General features: G+C 38.4%; 1 protein-coding gene across 2 annotated transcripts in view; it reads right to left on the bottom strand.

Annotated features, from left to right (window-relative positions):
* Positions 1 to 19,324, bottom strand: part of CWF19L2 (CWF19 like cell cycle control factor 2) — a 147,669-nt gene that overhangs the window by 46,924 nt on the left and 81,421 nt on the right. For both annotated transcript variants that reach the window (XM_038536318.1, XM_038536319.1), the window contains exons 11-12: positions 13,633 to 13,746; positions 11,700 to 11,837 (exon numbers count right to left, since the gene is read on the bottom strand). In XM_038536318.1, coding sequence (XP_038392246.1) covers positions 11,700 to 11,837; positions 13,633 to 13,746 — 252 coding nt within the window. The remainder of the gene's footprint in view (positions 1 to 11,699; positions 11,838 to 13,632; positions 13,747 to 19,324) is intronic.

The following is a 19,324-nucleotide window of genomic DNA, read 5'->3' as shown; positions in this document are numbered from 1 at the left end:
CCTAAGTTTATGTTGCCAAGGAAACACTGACGTCTTAGATTTTAAATGGAAAAGTTTATATTTAAAGAATGTTGGAATCAATTGGATGTATTTTAAGAAAGAGCAAAGCACACACCACTTATTCACAAATGCCAATAAATGACACATGGAAACTGTACAAAGACAATTAAATTTAGGCAACACCAACCAACAATTATCCATTAACTGGAGTCCTTCGAAAGGCCATAATAATATTTCATGAAAAAAAGCTGGATTGGGAGCTGGACATTGGGGTTTCTGATGCTAGCAACTGCCACTCATTAGCTTGCGAACTCGGACAAGTCACTTAGCCTTGAAATGGCAATTTAGTGCCCTACATTCCTCTTCAGGAAAAAGTGAAAGCTTTAACAGGTTAGGAAATTCCCTTCCTCTAGTTCTATGATTTTGAAGGAAGAAACTTCCAAAAAGGAAGTTACTATGTACCTACATACTGTCTTTTAATACACAATAATAAATACACTACCATCCATACTTTAAAATACATACATACAAAATAAGAGATGCACATACCCTTTGTCAGGATTTGTGATTGTTCCTTTTTTAATTAGTTATGTAGTAAATATTCAGGAAAACTAAAAAATACAGAAAGCATTAAAAAAAAAAACTAACAACCATAAATGCCCTATCCAAACACAAAAATATAATCAAGTTTATATTTAGTTCTAGATACCTTCCTTAATCTGGTTATAAGAAAGAGATACTACTAAAGAGCTAATGGTAAAATACAAAAGAAAATGGGATGCCTGGGTGGTTTAGTCGTTACGTGCCTGCCCAGGGCATGATCCTGGAGTCCGGGGATCAAGTCCCACCCACATCAGGCTCCCTGCATGGAGCCTGCTTTTCCCTCTGCCTGTGTCTTTGCCTCTCTCTCTCTCTGTGTCTCTCATGAATAAGTAAATAAAATCTTTTAAAAAATACAAAAGAAAGTGAATATAATCTGAATTTCAGAATTACAAAAACTGGATGGACGGTAAAAAAATAAATAAATATACAGTAGGGTAGGACTGAATGCTGACCAGAAGTAGTATCAAAATTGCTATCCAACCTGAAATACCTTCTGTCTTCCCAATTTAGGTTACAATACCCTGGTATTTCTTTCAAAAGACTTTCCACTGGTCTTTCACAGTAATTTACACATCTATAATTACCTAATTAAATTCTCATACTTACTTACTGAATGCTTCTTTTTCCTCACTAGCCTCTGAGCTCTCTAATGGCAGGGATCATGTCTTCCTAATGTGCAGTGTATTTCCAATAGAACACCTCACAATGAATGTGATCAATTAATATTTATAGATGAATAAACAAATAAAACAAGATCTTGACCTATACCAACCGTTCCTGAAGGGTTACTTCTCCCAGGGCCTTTTAAGATCTATTTTCAGGATAATTACTAAGTATGGGAAGTACCCAAATTCAAAGTCATTTGCCATGAAAAAATATATTTATCATTTAGATATTCTAGACCAGTGACTGACAAGCCATGGCCAAATCACAAGCCAAATCAGGCCAGTCACTTGTTTTTGTAAATAAAGCTTTGTTGGACTAGAGCCACATCATCTACAGCTGTTTCCTGCACCATGACCGCAGAGCAGGTAGTTGCAACAGGAAGCTGAAAATATTTATTATCTGGTCCTTTACAGAAAAATATTGGCCAATCTCTATCCTGGATTAATGCCTTTCAATTAATAAAAGAAGACACACAGATAAGCTTTTGTGTCTCTTGATGAAAAGAAGGGTAGTTCTATTTTTAATTTTTTGAGGAACCTCCATACTTCTCCAGTGGCTGCACTAGTTTGCATTCCCATCCACAGTGTACCTGGGTTCCTTTTTCTCCACATCCTCACCAACATTCATTATCTCTTCTATTTTCTTTTTTTTCAACTTTTTACTTAAATTCCATTTAGTTAACATACAATATAATATTAGTTCCAGGTGTAGGATTTAGTGATTCATCATTTACATACAACATCTGGTGGTCATCACACATGTATCTCTTCTCTTTTCAATAACAGCCATTCCAACAGGTATAAGATGGTATCTCGCTGTAGTTTTGATTTGCATTTCCCTGATGATGAGTGATGCTGAGCATCTTTTCATGTATTTTTCAGATATTCAAATGTCTTTAGAAAAATTTTGTCTATTCAAGTCCTCCATCCATTTTTAATTGGATTGTTTGGGTTTTGCCTATTGAGCTGTATGAACTCTTTTTAGATTTTGGATATTAACCCCTCATCAGAGAGATGGTTTACAAATATCATCTCCCATTCCGTCGGCTGCCTTTTCATTTTGTTTTTCCTATTGCTCTGCAGAAGCTTTTTAGTTTGATGCAGTTCCACTTGCTAATTTTTTGTTCTCACTTGTGCTGTTGGTTTGTCACATCTGAAAAAATCATTGCCAAGACCTATGTCAAGGAGCTTTTTTCTCCCTGTGTTTTCTTCCAGGAGTTTTATGGTTTGAGTCTTAACATTTATGCCCTTAATTCATTTCAAGTTAATTTTTGTGAAAAGAGCAAAAGTGATGTCCAATTTCATTCTTTTGCATGTGGACATCCAGTTTTCTTAGCACCATCTGTTGAAGAGATTATCCTTCCCCATTGAGTGTTCTGGCTTCCTTGTCAAATACAAATTGATCATACCAAGTGAGAGTTTATTTCTAGGTTCTCAATTCTGTTCCATTGGTCTGTGTCTCTTTTTAAATCGGCGCCATACTGTTTTAATTACTATAGCTTTGTAATATAGTTTGAACCGAGGAAGTTCAAACTTTAACTTTCTACTTTCTCAAAATTGCTTTGGTACTTGGGGTCTTCGGTGATATCACACAAATCTTACAACTGGTTTTACAAGTTCTATGGAAAATGGCAATAGGCTTTTGATAGCACACTAAATCTATAGATGGTTTTGGGCAGTTTGGAAATTTTAACATTAACTGTTCCAATCCACTCACCGGGGATACCTTTCTATTTCTGTCTTTAATTTCCTCCATCAATATCTTATAGTTTTCGCTGTACATATCTTTTACTTCCTTGGTTAAATTTATCCCTAAGTACATTGCTCTTCATGCTATTGTAAACAAAATTGTTTTATTTCTTTGTCAGGCAGTTCACTGTTAGTTTATACAAATGCAACTAACTTTTTGCATGCTGAGTTTGCATCCTGAAATTTTACTGAATTATTTGTTTACAGTTTTTTAGTGGAGTCTTTAGAATTTTTTAAATACATGTTCACATCATTAGTGGAGAAAACTTGAATTCTTCCTTTCCTATTTAGATGCCTTTTATTTCTTTTTTTTGACTAACTGTTCTCGCTAGGATTGCCACTACCATGTCAAATAGGAGTGCAGAGAGTAAGCATTCTTGCCTTATACCTGATCTTAGAAGGAACATTTCCAACTTCTCACTGATAAGTATGAGGTTGGCTGTGGATTTCATAACATAAAGATCATATCATAAATATATGATCTTTATTATGTTGAGGCATATGTTCCTTCTATAGCCAATTTCTTAAGAGTAAGAAGAGTAAGAGTAAGAGTAAGCATTCTTGCCTTATACCTGATCTTAGAAGGAACATTTCCAACTTCTCACTGATAAGTATGAGGTTGGCTGTGGGTTTCATAACATAAAGATCATATCATAAATATATGATCTTTATTATGTTGAGGCATATGTTCCTTCTATAGCCAATTTCTTAAGAGTTTTTATCATGAAAGAATGTTGAAATTTATAAAATGCTTTTTGTGATAGTTTGTTATTAATGTATAAAATGCAATTGATTTTGTATGTTGATTTTATATCCTAAAACTTCACTGAATTTGTTGATTAGCTTTAACACATTTTTGGTAGAATCTTTAGGGTTTTCCATGTTTAATGCCATGTGATCTGCAAATAGAGACAGTTTTACTTTTTCCGTTTCTTTCTGGTCCCTGGCTTCTCTGTGTTGAGAGGTTTTTGATTACTGAATCAATCTCTATACTTGTTATTGATCTGTTCAGATTTCCTATTTCTTCATGATTTGGACACAGTAGGTTGCTTATTTCTAGGAATTTATCCATTTCGTCTAGGTTGTCTAATTTTCTGGCATATAATTGTTCATAGTAGGCTTGGATTTATGATCTTTTGTATTTCTGTAGTATCAGCTGAAGTGTCTCCTCTTTCCTTTATAATTTTACTTGAGTTCCTTCTCTTTTTTCTTTTTTTTTTTTCCTTCTCTTTTTTCTTAAGTATAGCTAACAGTTTGTCAATTATGTTCATCTTTTCAAAAAATCCCAACTCCTAGTTTCCCTGATCTTTTGTATGTTTCCTATTCTCTATTTCATTTACTTCTGCTCTGATCTTTGTTATCTCCTTCCTTTCTTCTACTAGTTCCTTGAGGTGTAAAAGATAAGTTGTTCATTTCTGATCTTTATTTTTTCTAACTGTAGATGTTCAATACTATAAACTCCCTTCTCAGCACTGTTTATGCTACATCCCATAAGTTTTGGTATGTTCTGCTTAGACTATCACTTGTTTCAATATAGTTTTTTATTTCCCTTTTGACTTCTCTTTGATCCATTTGTTGTTCAGGAGTACATTGGTTCATTTTCACATATCTGTGAATTTTCTAGTTTTTATCTTGTTACTGATTTCTAGTTTCACATCACTGTGGTCTCAAAAGTTGGCATGATTTCCATATTTTTCAATTTGCTAAGGCTAAATTTTGTGATCTAACAACATATGCTCCATTCTGGAAAGTGTTCCATGTGTGCTTGAGAAGAAAATGTACTCTGTTGTTGTTGGATGAAATGTTCTGTATATGTCCATTAGGTCCATTTAGTTTAAAGTGTACTTCAAGTCCAGTAAGTTTCCTTACTGTTTTTTTTTTTTATCTGTTCACTTATGAAAGTGAGATACTGAATGGCATCCTCTAATATTAGCATACTGCTGCTATCACTCTCTTCAGATCTGTAATTTGCTTGATATATTTAGGTGCTTTAATGTTGGGTGCATGTATATTTACAATTATTATTTCCTCTTGATGAGGTGACTCCTTTATCATTACATAATGACCTTACTTGTCTCTAGTTATAATTTTTTACTTCAAGTGTATTTTGTGTGACCTAAGTATAGCTAACCCTGCTTCTTTGGGTTCCCATTTGCATGGAATATTTTTTCCCATACCTTCCTTTTGAATCTATCTATGATTGTCTACTGTGACTCTCTCACAGGAAGCATATAGTTGAGTCTGATTCTTTATCCATTCAGCCACTCTACACCTTCTTATAGGAGCATCTAACCCATTATATTTACAGTAACTGTTGATTGGTAAGAGCTTAGTATGATCATCCTGTGAATGGGTGTTGGCTCTTTGGCAGTTCCTTTTCCCTTTCCTCTGCTCTTGCTGTCTTCCTTTGTGAAAAGATCATTTTTCCACAGTGGTATACTTTGGTTCCCTTCATCACTTCCAGTACAGGCTTCATTTAGTTCATGGTTTCCCTAAGGCCTACTTGAAACACCTTACAGGAATAAGTCCATTTTAAACTGATAACAACTTCTATCTCAAAGAAAAACTCTACCTTTTTACTCCACAACCCCTGCAGTTGATGTTTTTGATGTCACACTTGACTTTTTATATTGTGTATCTACTGACAAATTAATACAGCTACAGCTGTTTTTAACACTTTGTCCTTCAACTTTTACACTAGAGTTGAGTGGTTAACACACCACCAAATGACAGTAGTGAAGTATTCTGAATCTGATTCTATTCTTACCTCTCCTAGTGTGTTGGACATTTTCCAATGTTTTCATGTCACTATTTAGCAGCCTTTCCTATAAGGCAGGACTAGTGGTGACAAACTCTCTCTGGATTTATTTGCCTAGGAAACTTTTTATCTTGCCTCTCTTCTGAAGGACAGTTTTGCTGGGTAAAATATTCTTGGCTGGCAGTTTCCTTCTTTCAGCTCTTTTAATATATCATCCCATTCTCTCCTGACCTGAAAGGCCTCTCCTGAGAAATTCACCGCAAGGCTTAAAGGCATTCCCTTGTAGGAGATAACTTTTTTCTCTTGTTGCTTTTAAAACATTTTTTTTCTTCAATTTAGGTTTTGTGTCTTGGAAAAGATAATTTTGGAATGAAATTTTGGGATGATCTATTAGTTTCACAAACTCAGATGCCCAAATCTCTCCCCAGGTTTGGGAAATTCTCAGTGATTATTTCTTTTAATAAGCTTTCTATCCTTTTCTCTCTTCTCCTTGGGGACTCCATCGATGCACAGATTACTTTTGTTAATGGTGTTCCATAAGACCCATAGGTTTTCTTTATTCCTTTTCAATAAAGGAATTTTGCTTTTTGCTTCTTGCTTTTTGCTTCTCTGATTGGATGATTTCAAATGATTTCTCTTTGAGCTCATAGGTTCTTCTCTTTGGTCTAGTCTGCTGGTGAAGGTCTTTATTAAATTTTTTAATTCACTCATATTCTTCAGCTACAAATTACTGCTTGGCTTATTTTTGTGTTCTGTTTCTTTGTTGAACTTACTATTTTGTTCTTCTATGGTTTTCCTGATATCATTAAATTGCTTATTAGTGTTCTCAGAGTTCTCTGAGCATCTTTAAGGCAATTATTTTGAATTCTTCATCAGGTAATGCCTGTATCTTCTTTGAGGCTGGTTACTAGATATTTACTGTATTCCTTTGTTGACATCACATTGTTCTCATTACTTATGATCCCTATAACCTTGTGTAGATGTCTGTGCACTTAAAAAGCAGTCCTCTCTTCCAGACTTTATGGACATCAGTAAGGGAAAGTGTCCATCTGCACATAGGAGCATTCTGGAACATGCAGTGACCTCAGGTCTAGAAGTAGGGGGTGTCCAGTATGAGGGTATGTGATGGCAACAAGTCTGAGGGACTGTGATGACTCTACTCCCTGGGATCATGGCATCAACAACTGTGTGATCCTTGGCAGGTGCTGCAGGGGGTCCACAGAGGCTGCAGGGGCTGCTGGGGTCCTCAGCAGCAGATCATGGCCAGGGGCTAGAACTCAGAGCAGTAGTCACCAGAGCCAGCAGCCTACACTCAGATATGGGGGTCAGCTGCAGGTGCCTGTGTAGTGGCTGCAATCCTACATGTAGTGATGGGACCCAGAGAAGGCAGCAAGGGTTGGGGTTCACTACAGGGGCATGGTTTTTGGCAAGTACTGAAATCGCTGTTGGGTCCTGTTGTGGGTACATGGCAGCAGATGCCATTGATGGGGGTCAAGGAGGATGTGTGCAAGTGTACAGTTAGTGAGTCTAACTGCAGGGGAGCAGAGTGCCATAGGACAGTGACAGAAGGCAGAGCCTGATCCAGGCCCAGAGGCAGCTATAGGGACCCAGGCCACTGTCACATTCTCCTATAGCTACACAGTCTCTTCTGAGGCCTGAGTATGGAAGTGGAGTCTAGTGACAGGTGTCAGGCTGGCAGTGTGCAAATGCACACCCAAAGGGATTAACCACAAACCTGCACAAGGTGGAAGGGGTCAGTCACAGGGGTCTAGGCTGGCATAGCTACAGAGGTCTGGGCCAGCTGTGAACTGGAAGGGGGCAGGGATCAGGAAGGGACTTAGACAGCCAAACCTGAATATTTGTGCAGGTTCTACCAGCTTTAACTGCACAAATATTCAGGTTTGGCTGTCTAAGTCCCTTCCTGATCCCTGCCCCCATTTCACCAAGCTAAGAGAAGCAATAAGCACGAGTTCATGTCTCTACCACCACATCTACAAATGTCCCGCCTCTCCTCCTGGCATGACAGTGGTGGCACACGGCCCTCTGTAAGGCCAGCTCCTCACTGACCACCCCACACTTGCTCATGAACCCACGATTATCACACTTTCCTCCTTATTGGACCAAGGAAACCACACTTAACAGAGTCACCAGAAACCTCTGCAGTGCCAAATTTAACGGTCACTGTCCATCTCCAAAGATCTTAGCCTCTCAGAAGCAACTGACAGTTATTCATAACCTCCTTCCTGTCTTCTCTCACTTCTGAAACTCCACACCCTCTGTCTTCCTTCTGCCTCATTGGCTGCACCTTCTCCATCTCATCTGCTGAATCCTTTCTATCCCTTCCCAGCAGTGCTGGAGAGCTCAGTCTTCAGACCCACACCATTAATGATTTCCCAGGTTCCATGGCTTTAAATACATTTTTTAAAGATTTTTAATTTATTCATTAGAGAGAGAGAGAGAGAGAGAGAGAGAGAAAGCACGAGCTGAGGGAGGGGCAGAGGGAGAGGGAGCAGACTCTACTGAGCAGGGAGTCCGATGTGGGGCTCGATCCCAAGACCCTGCATCATGACCTGAGCTAAAGGCAGATGCTTCACTGACTGAGCCACTCAGGTGCCCCTAATTATATTTAAATGTTAACAGCATCCAAGTCTATATGACAGAGCTCCATACATCTATCTACCAGAGCCCCGTGGTGGTCACTCCACACTGTCATGTGAATGGTGGCATTTCACATTTCACATGTCCACAACAGCATTCTTAATCTCCTACCTCCAGTGAAATATGTCCCCCACAAGGTTTTCTATTTCAATAAACAGCATCAGCATTGCTCCAAATCCTAACACTTGTCAGCAGTTTACCACACTAATCCAAGGCTCTATCTGAATTAATGCAATACCCTCCTAGAGTGATCTCCCTATTTCCAATCCTGCCTTTCTACATTACCTTCTCAAAAGAGCTGCCAGAAAAATCCTCTCAAAGATAAACCAACAGGTTCCAATCTGGAATTTAAAGAGCTGAGAAGTTGCCACTCTGTCCCAACAACAAGTACAAAGAAGAACAAAATGAAAAATCAACAACTCTTCTTTGATCTCCCAGGAAAGTGGCCACCTCAAAACCAGGGAGACAGGTGGGTACAGAGAATCACAAACTTACATGTGTGGAAAGCAATGGTCCTGTGGGAATCAGTGCCCGGGTAGGAAAACCCAAACTGTAACTGACTGGAGGCTCAGCATAGACAGAGTGGGGAAGTCTGAGAGTTAAATACTCCAGGGGACCCAGTCATTGGGAAAGCCCCATTATTCTGTGAGTTGTACCTCTAGATGTTCCACCAGGTCCTCAAAGTAAAGATCAGAAGAAACTCTCCTACTTCCAGCAGCAGGAGAAGCATTTTGATAGACACCAGAGCATTCTCTTCTTCTTTCCAAGGCCAGCCCTCAGGAGGAGCTATTTCACTGCAGCTTCACCCACGGGGGTTCTATCACAGCCTAGCCCACCTGAGGCAAGGGACACGCCTAACCCCAGCCCCCTCTAGCCATTTCTTCCCCACCAGGCAGGAGAATATGACTAGGAGCACTGGTGAAGTACACATGCCAGGAGCGTTGGCTCAGAGAGATAGAAAGCCTAGGAACCAGAAAGAACTTCTAGAGATCAACACTACAACAAACATGAAGAATGCTCCTAATGGGTTTATGAGCAGACTGGGCATGGCTGAGGAGAGAACAAAAGGAACTTCCACAATCAAAAAGCAGAGAGAACAAACACTGAAGAAAACACAACAGGATACACAAGAATTGTGCGACAACTACAAAACATAAGCCAGATCATGACACTGTCCTAATCAAAACCTTCAACATCACTTACAATCCATCACTCAGGCAAATACACAAGCTCTCACACTGGCCTGTTAAGACCTAAAAGATGTGACTCATGCTACGTCTCCCACCTCTTCTTCTACTCCTTTCCCTCTCCCGTTTTTCCCAGTCACAGGTGTCACCCTATTGTCTTCCTAGGCTCTACGAGTTCACCTCTGCTTCATATCCTTTGTGTCTGCTGCTTCTTCTGCATGAATATTCTTCCCCTCGATATTCACCTGGACCACGCCCTGACTGTTCACAGGCTGCAGAAACATCACCTCCACAGACAGACCTTCCTTTAACGCTCTACTGAGAACACCAGCCTATCTCCTTCTAGTTTACTGTACTTCCTGCAGCAACACTTTCCATTTTGTATAATATTTGTTATGTAATATTTTAATTCAAGCATGTGTTCACTTTGTCTCCTCCACTAGAAATATAAGCTCCATGAGGAGAGGAACACTGACTTTATCAGCTCCCTGCTCTGAGCATCAAGAATGTATCTACCTCACACAAATTAGGTGTTCCATGAACAGTGAGGTAATAAATGATTATTACAATTTACAACAAGATTTTTTTAACCTGGTGTGTCAACCTGAATGGACTATGCTCAGATAACTAAAACTAAATAATTCAGAGTTCCACATAAAATGGTCTGTCCGTTTCTGAAAAGAAACTTTCATAAAAATACATCCTTCATTCTACATTGAATTCCCAGAACCTATGACACTTCTAGTCTTTCCCTCTAAATAAATATAAGTAAAATGATCTTACAGGCTAAATTTAAACCCATACAACTCTTGGTGATGGGAAGAATAACCATTTCTATTTAAACCCAAGTTTGGGGATCCCTGGGTGGCGCAGCGGTTTAGCGCCTGCCTTTGGCCCAGGGCGCAATCCTGGAGACCCAGGATCGAATCCCACGTCGAGCTCCCAGTGCATTGAGCCTTCTTCTCCCTCTGCCTGTGTCTCTGCCTCTCTCTCTCTCTCTCTCTCTCTCTCTGTGTGTGTGTGACTATCATAAATAAATAAAAATAAATAAATAAATAAACCCAAGTTTGTTTTACTCCTCCCAACACACACATACACACATAGACACCTTTGTTGTTTCTATTCTAGTTTTCATTAAGTGAAGTTTTTCACCAGGCAGTATATTCACAAAGTTTAAAAAAAAAAAAAAAAAGTCTAAAAAATGTATACTATAAAAGGTCTTCCTCCTGAACCTCAGATACCAAATTCAAACTCCCACCACTGAAAAGCAACCACTGCTAACCCAAAGCAGGCTTGAGCGAATTATTCCAAATATTTCAGCTTTGTGGGCTGAAAAGTCTCCGTCACAACCAATCAACTCGGCATTGTAGGGTGAAAAAAACCTCAGACAAGATGTAACAAATGTAGACACTGTGCTCTAGTAAAACCTGATCTGCAAATCTAGACAGCAAGCTGAGTGAAACCCCAGCAGAGCCAAACCCGTTACACAGCTGAGTTCAAATATGTCTCTTTCACAAAAAACGTTCGGGTAATGTTTGGAAAGGACTGCAACCAAGAATGCTATTTGAAACAAAAACTAATCCTGCTAACCGTAATGATGTACTAATACATATTTTCATACAAATATGCTATATAAATACAAAGTTTTAAATAGATTTAAGATTATTCCAAGATGCCTGCTCTGTAATCCATAATGTTACTTTAAGTATACTCTTTGTGGTATAATTATAAAGAACTGAAGGAACATTAAGATAAAACTCACCGGTCACCTAACTAGCAGCCTGTTGCTGATATTAAACTCTGGCCCAAAACCTTCCCTTAAATGGCACATCAAATACACAGTTAACACCGTCATGCTATACATAAAAAAACTAAACCAGAGTTTATATTTAAAAACAAAATAAATCCCAAGTATGTATTTCCCAATCAATTCCAAAATATCTGTTCCTGATAGGTCTTAGAAAGGATTTGGTTTAATAAAATAAAGTTCAGAAAGAATGAGCTCTCTGAAAAATAGATCATGCTAGATGGAGTAATCAGCTTCTAAAAATTAGAAGGTATCCTAGGAACATATCTTACCTTAGATGCCATTCTCATAAAAAGTTTATTTTGATTTTCTGCTGTTCCCATCTTTTCATTCTTGACTAAGTCATTTAGGCTGAGATTATCATCATCATGAAAGTATCTAACCCTTTCTTTTTCTTCATGGGTTGAAGCCTAAGAGAAAATGAACATTATTTAGTGAAAACATGGGTCTTTGAAGTATTTTTAGTTAACATCTGTAAATGTGACATTATATGTAAAAAGCCCACTCCAGATCACAGTCTCTCCCTTCAGCTTATCCTATTCTATGTGCTTCCTTAGGGAGGGATTTCCAATAGAATACTTCTGTCTCTGCCCCATTACTTTCCTCTTTCCCAGGGATGGAAGCACAACATTATCTGATTTCTGGGTTTTGGGGAAAAGGTAGAAATGCTCTATCCCTTCTTCTCTCCCATCTCTACCCTTCTCCCGGGTGCCTGTGTGGCTCTTCTTGTTGTAATAATCCTACCACCATGGAGGGAAATCTGTAGTCATTCAGAGATGAAGTAAGCAGATCAAAGACAGAGGTGAAATATGAGCAAACTCATGTCATACAGCTCTATCAAAAACAAAGCTAACATTCTGATTCTCATCTAAATCAATCCTGGGTTTTCCTATCAGTTGGTTCTATACCTACATGTGGAAAAGAAGAGTGCTATTTGTTTCCTCTCAAGTCAAGAGTGCTATTTGTTTCCTCTCACATTCCCTTATTCTCACATTTCCTTCTCCAAATAAAACCTGCTCTTCAGCCTCCGAGATCTTCGGAACCACATTCCCATACTTTTTCCCAACATTACTATTCCTGAAATCACTAGACTGAATCTTCTATTCTAGGACTCCAATCACTCTCAGGCTCCACGTCCTTAATTTCTGGCTCTCTTATCCTTTCACTATACTCAACAGGCAAACCTCAATCCCGAACGAAAGTGTCTGCCCTCTTGACCCTGATACCTGTACTGCTCGGTCAGAGGCCACTCAAAAAGCCTGACGTCATCTGGCAATAAACTGATGACTGCCTGGCGAGTTCTGTCCTTTCATTATTTCAAACTTCACTATTCTCCTGCTACATCTCTGCTTCAAACCCCTAGTTCCTCCCATTTCATTAGAAGAGGGATCTATCCCACTCTATTTGCTGAACAAATTACTATCTCCGGCAGTATAGGCACTCAAGAGGCAAATAATCAACACTGAAAAAAACAAATGAACCAATCTTTGGGCCCAACCAACACTGGTATGATATTTTAAATTTAAAACAAAAAAATCTAACTTAGGAACACAGAATACATTTTTTTACCATCTCAAGACCCTCAAGGGAGAACTAAAAACGGTAGAGCTGGAAGATGGAAAAGAAAATAAGGTTTATAAAAGATCACAGGAACTACATAATTAAGACATTATTATGTATTGATACCCCATCACCATGACTCAAATTAGCTAACACAAGAATTTTCCCTAAGAGCTATGATAAATATGTAAAAGAAGTTGGAAACAATGGCAAAAAAATGTGCACAAAAGTAAAACTGCCAGGGTGCCTGTATGACTCAGGCAGTTAAGCATATGATTTTTTATTTCAGCTCAGGTTATGACCTCAGGGTCATGAGGTTAAGCCCTGCATCAGACTCTGCTCTAAGCGTATAGCCTGCTTAAGTTCTCTCTCTCTCTCCCTATGCCTCTCTGCTCCCCAAAATTAAAATTGCCTTAAACATTCAACGTTCACAGTTACTGGAAAACCATAGTTCAATCAGATCGCATTTTGTAAAATACAAAGGGATATACCCCAAAATAAAAATAATAATATAATTTACTACCTTCTAATGTTTGTATTATAAACCTACATTACAGAAAATATTCTGAAGTAGTCTGATGCAAAGAAAGCCAAGGGGGAGAGAGGAATTCTGATTTAATAAACAAATAACTATGTTAAACATACCATTTGTCTCTTCCTTCTTCCTCCTTTAGGTTCCAGAGGTTTTCCTGGTGTATTCACAGGCCACACTCTTCCAGACTGATCTGTTCTGACCAGGATCACTTCTTGGTCTTCATTCTATGGAAAGATAACATTTAAACTTACTGTGAAGAGTACTGAATATTTATATTTAGTAATCAAAAAAAAGCATAAAAATGATCCTAGCTTTCCCATATAGATTATCCTCAGTCTCTTGGAATTTCATTACCCAATTTAACGTAAAATGATTGTGATCTTTTCAGAGAACAGCAGGGGAGGATTCAAAGTTCATTTTATTATTTTTTAAAAAAGAAGCAATCATAGAAGCAAACTTCAAACAACGTTTCCATCTAGACAATATTAAAAGATGACTAAGTACCAATATTCATACCGGTACTATATGGGAGTACCGTAATTTATGCCCATAATTTATGCAGCCAATCTCCTGTTTAATGCATGTTTCTTCAATTTAAAGATGCTACTGGGATCCCTGGGTGGCGCAGCGGTTTAGCGCCTGCCTTTGGCCCAGGGCGCGATCCTAGAGACCCGGGATCGAATCCCACGTCAGGCTCCCGGAGCATGGAGCCTGCTTCTCCCTCTGCCTGTGTCTCTGCCTCTCTCTCTCTCTCTCTGTGACTATTATAAATAAATAAAAATTTAAAAAAATAAATAAATAAAGATGCTACTAAAATCTGATTATAAGAAATAAAGAAATGAGGGGTGTCTAGGTAGCTCAGTGAGTTAAGTGTCCAACTCTTGATTTCAGCTCAGATCATGATCTCAGGGTCACGAGACTGAGTCCTGTGTCAGGCTTGAGATTCTCTCTCTGTCTCATCCCCTATCCCTGCTCAAGCACACATACTGCCTCTCTAGAAAGGAAAAGGAAAATGAAAGCAATGAAATGACACAACAGACCTGCTAAATTAGCTGCTATAATGATGCTCGACCCAACTTCTATTCTTTCCCTAAAATGCTTTCCACTTCTCTGACTCTTTAAAGTTATATCCCACTAATTCCAATCCAAACTATTGGCCAAATACATGGCTGGTATGGTACAGAAGATTAAATGAGGAAAATGTACATTATTGGAAAGGTTCTTTTTTTTTAAGATTTTATTTATTCATGAGACACACACACAAGGGGGGGTGGGCAGAGACACAGGCAGAGAGAGAGAAGCAGGCTCCATGCAAGGAGCCAGATGCGGGGCTCAATCCCAGGTCTCCTGGACCACGCCCTGGGCCAAAGGTGGCACTAAACTGCTGAGCCACCCGGGCTGCCCTATTGGAAAGGTTCTAACAAAGGATCACATAAGAAATATTACATAACTATTTTATTAAAAAGTAGTTTGAAACAAGACCAAGCCAGATTATTCACACTTCAATTTTTTCTCAAATCAGAATCAATTATTAAAAATCGATGTGAAGTCCATTTAATATTTAGTTCCCCTGTTAAGATGGAAGGAAAAAAATACATATTACTGATCTTATATTCACATATGATATTAAGTAGATAGTAAAGTTATTTTCACTACTTTTCTTCTTCAATTAACTAACATTAATTAATGATGTATCTATCATATTTTAAAGGGTATCTTTCGTCATTCTCTTACTGGGTAACTGAGATGGGCAACACATTATTTTTTATCTAAGTTTATCGAATTGCTAAAGTGGATCTCCCTAAGAACTTTCAAATTACTAATTCTAATACATACTTATCAATTATCATCTTTCTTGATTTGAAAGTATCTGATTCTGTTTATTACATTCTCAGCCTGAAACTTATTTCAGTTTTCTTTTTTTTTTTTTTTTTTTTTTTACTTATTTCAGTTTTCTAAATACTCTTTCCTAGTTCTGCCTTATCTCTGACTCATTCATTCATTAAATATTCCAAAAAGTACTAGTTACCAAAAGAATTTAGTCCCTGCCTACAAGAAGTGTGCAGCCTATTGAGAGAATTATTGTCTACATGAATTAATCAGCATAAAGAGAGTCAACTTCACTTTCTCCTCCATTTTGAGCTACACTCCAAATGTTGATGATTCCAGGGTTCCTTGGTTTCCATCCTTCTAGCCTGAACCTGTCACTAGTATTGGCAAAAAAAAAATCATTTTGCTCAACACAACTGTAATTGTGTCACTTTGCTGAAAAACTTGCAGGGACCCCATATCACCTAGGAGAAACCAGTACCATTCAAAGTGTAGCCCACAGACCAATGCCAGTCTTGAGAATTACCAGCCATGATATATTTATCAGTCCTTGATGAGTTAAGTACAAAAACTGAGTGTTTATAAACTTTTATCACAATCTCAAAGAGTAATCTTATGTTGGTTCAATCTAAATTAAAATCTGGACCTATATTTTAGACTATCTTTATTTCATTTTTCTATAATTTGTATTGTGCTTTACAAAACTATTAGTCCCTGATAGGCTGGAAAATCCAAAAGAACAAAAAACAAACAAACAAAAAAAACAAAAAGCACTCTGCTCCTACAGCACAGTCTGCAAATCACTGTTCTAGATAGTGGGATAAAGGCCAAGCACCTGAACATACTATGTAAGCTCTTCAAATTCAAGTACTATGGCCTTCTTCAAATTCACTTTTTCTCTAGCTGTTCATAGTTTTTTTAAGTTTACTGTCCATTTCACTTCCTAAATAATTTTAGGCATGTCTGTATTGCTAGACCATAATCTTTTCAGTAGCTATTTGTCTACTTACAATTATCCATCTTTACCACTTTTACAGACCAAAGACCAAGCTACGCATTAGGTGGTCCCTATAGTATCTAGATGGAGCAAAAAACAATGGTGCCTGATAGAATTAACAAACAAGTGCCTTGGACAAATTAATTCTAGTCCTACTGCTTGCCCACTGCACTCCATATGCTCCTCTTCTCTGTGCTTTTCTACTCCCTGTCTCTTGGGTACGCCCAGGGACACCATGTGTTCCCACTCTGGGTACCCAAGACAGAAATATGAGCTATTTCCATATTTGGTGTTACATTAATACAGAATGTGGGGCTTACTTAAGAACCTACAACAGGATCAACAAACTGAGGCCCACTGGCCAAATCCAGCCTGCCACTGGTGCTACAAGCTAACAGTGGTTTTCACCCTATTAAATGGTTGAGAGAAATTCAAAAGAATAATATATTTCATTACGAATAAAAATTGTATGTAGTTCTCATGTTAGTGTCCATAATGTGTTACTGGAACAGAGCCCCGTTCACTCTTGTATATATGGTCTGTGGCTGCTTTCATTCTGCAAAGCTTAAAAGCCATGTAATGGAGTTGCCATGACACATACTGGAAAGCCCATAAAGCCTAACATATTTACTATTTGGTCTGTAGAAAATCTGCCAACCTTTGATCTATATTATTCGTCAGGTGATAAAACTAATTCAGAATCATTTAATGATTACTTTTATTACCTGAGAACAAGCAAGATAAAAACTTCCAACTGCCTGATTACATTACAAACAGATGCAAGTGGGTATCCTGGGTGGCTCGCAGTTTAGTGTCTGCCTGTGGCCCAGGGTGTGATCCTGGAGACCCAGGATCGAGTCCCGCGTTGGGCTCCCTGCATGGAGCCTGCTTCTCCCTCTGCCTGTGTCTCTGCCTCTCTCTCTCTCTCTCTCTCTCTCTCTCTCTCTCTCTGTGTCTCTCATGAATAAATAAATAAAATCTTTTTTTTAAAAAAAGGGGGGTTAATCCCTGGGTGTCTCAGCGGTTTAGCGCCTGCCTTTGGCCCAGGGTCCTGGAGTGCTGGGATCAAGTCCTGCATCGGGCTCCCTGCATGGAGTCTGCTTCTCTCTCTGCCTATGTCTCTGCCTCTCTCTCTCTCTCTCTCTCATGAATAAATTTTTTAAAAATCTTTAAAAAAAATAAAAATAAAAAATAAAAAAAGATAAAAAACAGATGCAAGTTCTAACAGGGAGGGTAATAGAATGGGACCCGGTGCCCTTTCATTTTGTCAATATGGGCCAGATGTCCACTTATGGCCACTATGGCCACCACGAAAACCAGTATAACCTGACATGGTTAAAAAGCTAGACAACAGAAAAAAACATGAAACAACCAAGCTAGAAGAAACAGCCAGAAACTAAATGTGGCTGCCTCCAGCATGTGGAGAAGGTCCAAAAATGGCTCAAGACATTGTCTTTCTTTCATACAGGCCTTCCAGCAATATTTGGATGTAACACACTGATTAAAAAGAAAAGGAAAGGGACAAAGAATACATAACTTTACTTCAAAGCTGGTATTTAAAAATTCTAAATGTTTGTTTGAAAGCCGTTGGTGGCATCTCGTAAATAAAGGAAAACTCCCCTACTAGCTCAGATTTTCCCACCAGTTGGTGTTCTGCAAGTCCGTCATCACTGAAGGCCATAAAACATGTTTCTTTTAAAATTTCATTAATTAGGCAGTTATTAAAATTCACAGGAGTTGCATGACTTTTAAACAATCTCTCCTGTATCTCTATGTCCACAGAGAGCAGATTATTCGCTACTCACAAGTTCCCAGCCAATACAGTGAGTGGACTAAACACTGAGCTGCTTTCCATTCACCAAGACATGTATCCTGGCTCAAGGCTATTTGTTAATGTGTATATTTATTCACAGGGCTACAGATGCTCAAAGGAAGCACCTTTTGCTAAGCCTGTGATGGTACCAGATGGACTCCAAGCAGCCTTAGTTATGTCTCCCTTTCTAAATTCTTAATACTGTTTATTGGTGCCTCCCTTCCCCACTTGATCAGACTTCCTAGAGGCTTATTTATTTTATTAATTCTTTTCTTAGTTTTTTGAGCACTTCTACTTACTTTTGGTTTTCTATTTCAGCTATTTCATTTTCTACTCTTTGATATGTTTTCTCTTCTCTCTTCTGCACCGAGCACCTGGCCCATGCCACAGACCGCACAGCATGCAATTGTGAATCCCAGGGCCAGAATGCCCACGTGCCAACCCTGTCTCCTTACAGAACCCTGCACATGACTTAATTACCTCAATTTCCTAATTTATAAAAATAAACAAAATAACAAGGTATTTTCATGATCAAATTAATATATATAGGTTATTTCAAACAATGTTTAGGATTAAAGTGAGTAATAAATAAATATTAGCTTTTACTTTTTAGTTCTCTTTTACTTATCAAATCCTTTCTTTAATCTTACCTAGGATTTACCCCCTTTCATCTCTAAATTTCCTAGGATATTATTATGCTTCATATACATCTACAATTGTTTCATATATTTTTCAGAATATTGTTCTGAAAGTTCTGAAAACTTTCAGAAGAAAGTTCTTCAGTTCAAAGAAAGAACTGAAGTTCTTTAGTAGAACTGAAGCTACTAAACATACTTAAAGTCCTTTTGAGACTGTGCCAACATTTTAAATTCACTGGCAAGGAGTCTTTACTTACCAATTATTTTTTACTACCTTTCTGTAGGATAAAATGTTTTCTGGCATGCAAGTGTGCAAGCTTAAGTGGGAGGGGTTTTCTTCCCTTCTCTCCTGCCTCTCTGCCTCCTTACCCTTCAATAAATGGGAACTTTGACAGCATCTTCACCCAGTCCATGAGGATTCCCAGTTCTACAACAGTATCTCACCCTGTGACTCTAGGGCTATTTCACATTGTCCAGGTAATGGCTGCAAAGCTATGTCTGCCTTCTTCCATCTAAAACACCTG

Source organism: Canis lupus, chromosome 5 (assembly GCF_011100685.1).
Source record: "Canis lupus familiaris isolate Mischka breed German Shepherd chromosome 5, alternate assembly UU_Cfam_GSD_1.0, whole genome shotgun sequence".
Taxonomy (NCBI): domain Eukaryota; kingdom Metazoa; phylum Chordata; class Mammalia; order Carnivora; family Canidae; genus Canis; species Canis lupus.
This window is presented reverse-complemented; position numbering and strand designations above follow the sequence as displayed.